The following is a 7830-nucleotide window of genomic DNA, read 5'->3' on the forward strand; positions in this document are numbered from 1 at the left end:
GCTCGGCATTAAGGGGCTAAAACAAGGACTGGTCGGCTCGGAATCAGTATACTGTGTCTGAGTGGAGTATTCATGTTAAACTGCGGCATGGTATCTCAGTGTACTAGCAGTCACACACACACACACACACACACGTGCATGCACGTCGCTATATAAGTGCAATAATCTTGGACGCGACGTTAAACCCCATTTCACCTCACCACTTTGTAAATCTGGCCACCTCGTCATTAAGGGAGGTAATCTGTGTTTGTATTGCTTTGAGTGTTACAGCGGGATCATCTAGTGTTGATTGGATATATAAAGTGTCAGGGGTCAAACACTAGCCAGATATTTTGTTCAGATAATCTAGTCTACTCTTTCTGATGAAAGGGGTACTATGGGTTGGATTAAGATCTCCGGCTATTGTTAAGGGTGACAATGTTAACAGAGGAAATCTCAGAACCATCCTTACATCACTTAGTAGCTGTATACCGGGGTGACTTCCAATGGGTCTTTTCTTCCCGGGCAAAAACACACTATTCTGCTCCTCCAAACGACAATATCCACCCCCATGTTTATTGATGCAACCGTGAAGATCCGGGGTAGAATAGGTCTTCAGCATCCCATGCTTGCCGTAAAAGGCGACTAAGCTTGTCGTAAGAGGCGACTAACGGGATCGGGTGGTCAGGCTCGCTGACTTGGTTGATGCAAGTCATCGTATCCCAATTTCGCGGGATCAATGCTCATTATGTCAATCACTGGGTTGTCTGGTCCAGATTCGATTAATTACAGACAGTCGTCATATAACTGGAATATTGCTGAGTGCGACGTTAAACAACAAACAAACAAAATAGATGACAAAGTGCAGGAATTTCGGCTCTTACTTGTACACAATATGTTCTTTAACCACTTTTTGATATCTTGGAATCACATTTTTCCTCTCCAGCGAATGTGCTGTGTCAACACCATTCAATTGTCACATGATCATCCCCCAAAATATGCTCTTCATGAAAAGGCCCTACATTCCGGGTCAGATTATTTATTTCGATATTCCGAAGTTTACGTCTAAAACAGAAATATCAATACATGAAACATCGTTGCTTCAGTGATCACAGTCAAGACTAAGTATGATATCATCAAGTTTAGACTCAGTTACAAGCTTAAAGTGTTCATCGAACTGTTCACAGTTATAAGGTAACGAAAGGTTATAATAATAAGTCCCCAAAAGTTAACATGTATCACCGGGGTCAGCAGCCGAGGAGTTGTTGTATTCAAGTTCTTCTGTCCCTGTTGTTTTGTTTGCGAACATTACGAACTGATTTATAAAGGTATGTACATCACGTGTCTTTTCATACTCACTTCTAGATTTTTCACACAAGTTACGTTTTTATTGTCTGTGATCCTATACTTAAACCTATAAAAAAAATATTTGAAAAAATATCGCTGTTCCTTTTTTCATGACACTAATTTTTAATGTCCTAGACATTGACAAGAAAGGGTCTACAGACCGTCAGTGAGTGAGCGACATGGGTTTAACGCCGCTTTTAACTGTATTCAAGTTATTTCACGGCGTGTCAGCTTAATGTGGGAGGAAAGCCCGAAGTGATGCAGGTCACAGACGTTTACCACTTTGGTGAAACCCACGAGCACGCTAGAAACTGGGATACAAACCCACAACCATATTTCTGGCGTGCCCAAGAGACGCAACTCCGCACAGCTGCGGCGCCTGAGACTACAGGGACACCCGTGCCTGCTTGATTCCCTGTGTTCAGTGAAAGAATTAGGTGTTGTCTTGTAAACTTTGTATATGTTGAAAAGACAAAGTTCAGCTGCTCAAATATCTTTATCTGGGTCAAAACAGTCCAATACATATATAATTACCATGTCACAATTTGCCTCAAACAGATTTCGCCAAGACAGAGACACAGGCCCCTGAAGCAGGATAGTGATATAACTGAAACAGTGGACCCATATATAAGCAGGATAGTGATATAACTGAAACAGTGGACCCATATATATATGGGTCCACTGTTTCAGTTATATCACTATCCTGCTTCTGGGACCTGTGGACAGAGAATACCTCAACAGCACTGCAAATGAGTTAAGCATCGCTGTCCGGAGCTTGGGGAGAAGGGACGTAACTACATTTGTATTTCCGGTAGAAAATAAACAAAGTGAAGCGTGGAAGAGAAGCGGTTCTCGGAATTGAAATGAATGTCCGAGGCCCGGTACCAATGGGTCCAGGTACTGGAGTGTGCATGCATCATGATAAACATACAAATAATTTAAATTAGGTTCGATAAAACACGAATGAGAGCGAAGAAATCAAGCTATGCATGTGTGTATCAGTTAACAATGTATCTGGCATCACACTCTTGGTGAAACGATAAATCATAACAGCATTTCACCACGCGCAGCTTATAACGCAATTTGACATTTTTAAAAATGTGTCCGATAAAGTGCAATACTCCTGATAAATCTATATTTATGAACTTAGATCTACAGTTATGAATTAAGGGCCGATTTCAGTACCTCAAACACATCACAATGTTTGACATTTTGCTGCCCTGTCAACATTAGTTGTGGTCGTACATGCGTATACTGGTACTACCATGACTACATGTCCTCCATATTTCAGTTGAAAATTAAATTTGTCTACTAGTCATGTACTAGTAATAAGAGTGAAATGTAAATCATTTGGGTTTTTATTATTCTAATACCACCATGACGAATCTATTGACTAGAATAAGTAGTAATTTTACCATGTTTACAAGATATATTGGTTGTTCTGTGGATATGAATGTTCAGCTTATTTTACAAAGTAAACCAAAAACCTTATGATGAACCTAATGCATTCTTTAACTGAGGGTTTGAGTATGTTGAGTACCGTATTCGACATAATAAGCGCCCTGCTCTAATAAGCGCCCACGGCGATATTTGCTAACATATTGGCTAGTGAACAATCCCAATTAGCACGCCTTCCGATTGATCAATGTACACAAAACTTATTCATTCGCGTATAATACGCACTCGTGTTTTACATGCACCCTTAATTATGGGCAATTAAATTCTGGAAAAATATATCTGTCGTATATAAACATTTCAGGCTGTCAGCATAAACCACGAAATTTATCCTTTAACTCTGTTTTTTTCACCAAAATAATATTCTAATAAGAGCCCCCTATTTCTAATTTTGAGAGCGCCCTGGGCGCTTATTACGTCAAATACGGTACCTGTTTATTTCACATTGGCTTGTTCTTTATATTCAGAGCATTGCTCAGTCATGAACTCACTTGAGTCAAGCATCACAATTTATTTATTTTTCTGATAAAATATTACTGTAAGATTGTCATATTTCCCATACCATCACTTATCTGCTGTATTGTAATGCATGTATAAAGTGTGATATACATCCGTGTAGGTATATGTTTACAGTTGGTATTTATATCATGTGTGTGTGACAAATGAATGCCTTTTGTGAGTACCTTACATATTGTGTTACCATGGTTACAGATGTGTTTGCATCACCTGAGACTGAGGAGCAGCAGAGAATCCGATTTCAGGTGGAGCTGGAGTTTGTCCAATGTCTGGCCAATCCCAACTACCTCAACTGTGAGCACTCTTGTACCATTTATTACACTGGCTACATATAACATGTAACATATCCCTGGCCAATCCCAACTACCTCAACTGTGAGCACTCTTGTACCATTTATTACACAGCATTACACATAGCATTCAGCAACATTAATAAGGAAACAATCTCATTAAAACCAGATCTTAGTTCTCTCTACCGCAAAACAAAGATCTGAGGACATCCCATTACGGGTCACGTCAGACCGACCCTGCTCGAACTTTGACCCACCAATGGAATGGCTGACAAGAAGTCGACATTAGCCAGTCAGAAGGCAGCTTTCTCATGCTTAATGGCATTAATTTCAAATTGGCGACAACGCTTCGAAACATATTTTGACAAGTTCTCGATTAAAAATTTGAAACCTGAACAAAAGAACATTCTGGAATGGCTAATTGATGGTCTATACTGTATGGATTCACTCGTTAAGCCTGTAACTAGCGTTCAGAATACCCCGTGTTAAAGTTTTCGATGTTGCGTGATTAGAAATCACATTCTGGCTGTCACTTTCATGATCTGGTAAGCGACACTCTGATTGGTTGGATGAAAGGTCGTTTAGACGTGTCCCCTAATTGGATGTCCTCAGATCTTTGTTTAGTGGCAGTGAGAACTAAGATCTGATTTTAATGAGATTGATCAAGAAACAAACAAATATAAAAATTGTGGTATAATATGAAGATTCACATGATTTCTATAACTTGAACCTTGTTATCATGGTTATGGTGGATATAAAATGTCTCTATAATTTTGCATTGCGACTTATAGTTGCATCAGTTTTATTCGTTAACAGGCACGGTCAGAATCCCTGGCTCAGAATCAACAGCAACAGCAATAGCGTCATCATCATCATGTTTTAAGTAAGTGATGTTCCTGTTTCAGTTCTAGCCCAGCGTGGCTACTTCAAGGAGAACTACTTCATCAACTACCTGAAGTACCTGCTGTATTGGAAGGAGCCCAAGTATGCCAGATACATCAAGTACGTGTCATCACTGCATGTCCCATTTCATCATTTGAATGTGTATATTTATAGTCAATTCTTCATGGGTTTAAATACACAACGTTCCTCCAACAGATTTAAGTTCACAAGTCTGACCACCTGACTGTGGTCCAGGACATGGCTGGAGTATTGCTGACCATGCTCAAAGTTTTGGTTTGTTATTTAACGCTGCACTCAGCAATATTCCAGCTATATGACAAAGATCTGTAAATAATCGAGTCAACCTCGAAAATGTTATCACGGGGTATTCCGAACGACAGTTACGGCTCAACAATTCCATACACCACCACTCACCATAACAATGTTGATTTGTATGACGCCAAATTCCTTGAGGTGCACTCATCCGTCATAACAATAAGAATAGTTCATAGGTTTGATTAGAAGAGTCTGAATGGTGAGAGATTCTACTGATCTTGACGATTGAGACAAGGAGTTCCATTTTGTACCTGCTGTCACTCCAAATTAGCGAAATCCGCAAGATTTGAGTTTCTCTACACTGATACCTGGTTTATAAGACTTGAGGACAGGAAAGATCTTGTAGGTGCATGTTAAGTTCCTCACAGTGAGGGGGCACGCCTTTGCCCAGTCGTCTCAGGCGCCACAATTCCCTGTGTAGAGTTGCGTCCCTTGGGCACGCCAAAAACCTGTGACTGTGGGTTCGAATCCCGGTTCGCCCCGATTATGTTTCCAGGTTTGTCAGCACCATACCTGTGCTCGTTGGTTTCACCAAAGTGGTAAACGTCTCAGACCTGCATCACTTCAGGCTTTCCTCCCACATTAAGCTGACACACCGTGATATGACTGGAATCTGTTAAAAGCGGCGTTAAACACAACTCAACTCCTCACAGTGATAGCCTGTTCGCAGAGCTCTGCATACTATTGGTGCTCCCAGTCACAACTCCCCACTGTGACATGCTGCCACGACCATGCTTGGAGTTCAACTCGCACCGACTGACACTTGTTTACAAACAAGTGATGACTGTCGTGATGTCAAATACTCTTCCCCCAGCTAAATTATTCTTTCTTTGACAATTTGAATTGGTATGTCATTTCAACTATCATTTAATTGGCAGAGTAAGAATGAAAGGGTGAAGTTGGGTGCTTTCCTGTTTGTCTCCAATCTTGTGTAAACCTTTTCGACCCGTGTAGATCCGGGGAAGAATAGGTCTTCAGTGAGTGAGTATGGTTTTACGCCGCTTTTAGCAATATTCCAGCAATATCACGGCGGGGGACACCAGAAATGGGCTTCACACATTGTACCCATGTCGGGAATCGAACCTGGGTCTTCGGCGTGACAAGCGAACACTTTAACCACCAGGCTACCCGACCGCCCCAGGTCTTCAGCAACCCATGTTTTCTGTAAAAGGCGACTATGCTTGTCGTAAGAGGCGACTAATGGGATCGGGCGGTCAGTTTCGCTGATTTGGTTGATGCACGTTATCTATCCCATTTGCGTTGATCGATGCTCATGATGTCAGTCACTGGATTGTCTGGTCCAGACTTGAATATTTACAGACTGCCGTCATACAGCTGGAATATTGCTAAGTGCGGCATTAAACAACAAACAACCAAAACAAAAGTAAACCTTTTCAAAATACACTATGATAGCATTCTCAGTGACATGCACAAAATCATAAATGTCACATGATTTGGGATTAAATTTGGGGGGCAGATTTCTAAATTCTTGTACATGGCCACTTCCACACTGGTGGTTACCTGAAGGTTTCAGACGATTAGGAGCTTGGGTGTGCATGTATGTTTATGAAGCTAATCGACAGATGTTGTGTTGCAGATACCCACAATGCCTCCACTTCCTGGACCTGCTACAGTATGAACACTTCCGCAAGGAGCTTGTCAACGGTCAGTGTGCCAAGTTCATCGATGACCAGCAGCTGCTACATTGGCAGCACTATCAGCGGAAACGGATGTCGCTGCTCCAAGCTCAGGCCGACCAGGCCGCTGCAAGGGGAGATAAGCCAATACCATGATGTCCAAGGGCTGTCCAAGACCACGCGGATGGCCAAACCTTTAACACCCACTGCCGAGCTCAACCAAACTGTTATCAATGCAGCCAAGTTTTTTAAAGGGCAGTTGCATTCATAGGGCATAAGATGCTGCAAGGGAGATAACCCATGTGGCATTCCATGGATATCAAAAGACATTATTCGAGTATGGTTGTATTGCCTTTACATACCACTGAGCAAAGGGAGACTATCCATGTCAGGATCTGTGCAAATTATGACTTGTGACAGGACACACATGACAGTAGGTGTGTGCCAAACCTGTCGGAACTTAAGTCGGATGTTCTCATTGGTTTTGCTATGGAACCCGATTTACCAAGCATGTATGTAGCATGCGGTGTAGTGTATGTCAAGTCAAGATGATTTGATGTGGCAAGAGACTGTGTGCACCAATTTGCTTATGTGTATGATCCAACTTTTGTGTTATGCTATGAATCAGATGTTCTCTTTTTGTATAAATTTGTATTCAGGGAGAATCTTTATAAATCTTGACTTTTTGAAAGACTCTCAATATTTTTGTTATGTCAAACTAATGGTGAGATGGCAGTGAAATGAGAACTACCGGTATGTGAGTGAGTGAGTTGTGTTTAATGCCACTTTGAACAGTATTCCAGTTATGTCATGGTGTGTCAGTTTGGTGTATGAGGAAGGCTAAAAGTGATGCTTGTCTTATATACTTACTAGTGAGTGAGCTGGGCTAAAGCTGCTTTTAACAGTTTTCCAGTTGTATCACAGTGTATCAGTTTGATGCAGGTCTTAAGACGTTATCAGTATTTCACTTTGATGAAACACTTGAGCATGGGTATAGGGATGATAAACATAGAAACACAAGGGTGAACTGAGGTTTCAAACCCACGATAATAGGCTTCTGATTCACTTAATGGGGAAGTAAAGTCAACAGAATGTGTTGAACAATCCATATAGTTTATGGGCACATGTGCAAGATACTGTTACCAATGAGTACTGCACCATTCTCCTGTAAACAGATTGGACCTGGGGCACAACATGCATAATCAGTCAGGGTGACCTCTTGTTTACGCAGCTTTTCAATTCCCATAACTGTGTGTAGGAATTCAGTTTTTGCACATTTTATCCCTTTTTGTTATCAAAGAAGTATAAACTCACAGGAAGAAAGACGTAAATAGTAACATACATTCATTATGTTTGTATTATTGTACTTTTGAAAAATAAAACACAATA

General features: G+C 41.0%; 1 protein-coding gene across 1 annotated transcript; it reads left to right on the top strand.

Moving 5' to 3' along the window:
* Positions 1-2077: 2077 nt before the first annotated feature.
* On the top strand, positions 2078-7135 carry LOC124140242 (mediator of RNA polymerase II transcription subunit 31-like). Its single transcript, XM_046507693.2, has 4 exons — positions 2078-2223; positions 3493-3591; positions 4492-4588; positions 6402-7135. The coding sequence occupies exons 1-4, from the start codon at positions 2190-2192 to the stop codon at positions 6595-6597; spliced, it is 426 nt and encodes a 141-aa protein (XP_046363649.1). The 5' UTR covers positions 2078-2189; the 3' UTR covers positions 6598-7135.
* Positions 7136-7830: the final 695 nt, after the last annotated feature.

This window comes from Haliotis rufescens, unplaced genomic scaffold, assembly GCF_023055435.1.
Source record: "Haliotis rufescens isolate VD_foot unplaced genomic scaffold, xgHalRufe1.0.p SCAF_15, whole genome shotgun sequence".
Lineage (NCBI taxonomy): Eukaryota > Metazoa > Mollusca > Gastropoda > Lepetellida > Haliotidae > Haliotis > Haliotis rufescens.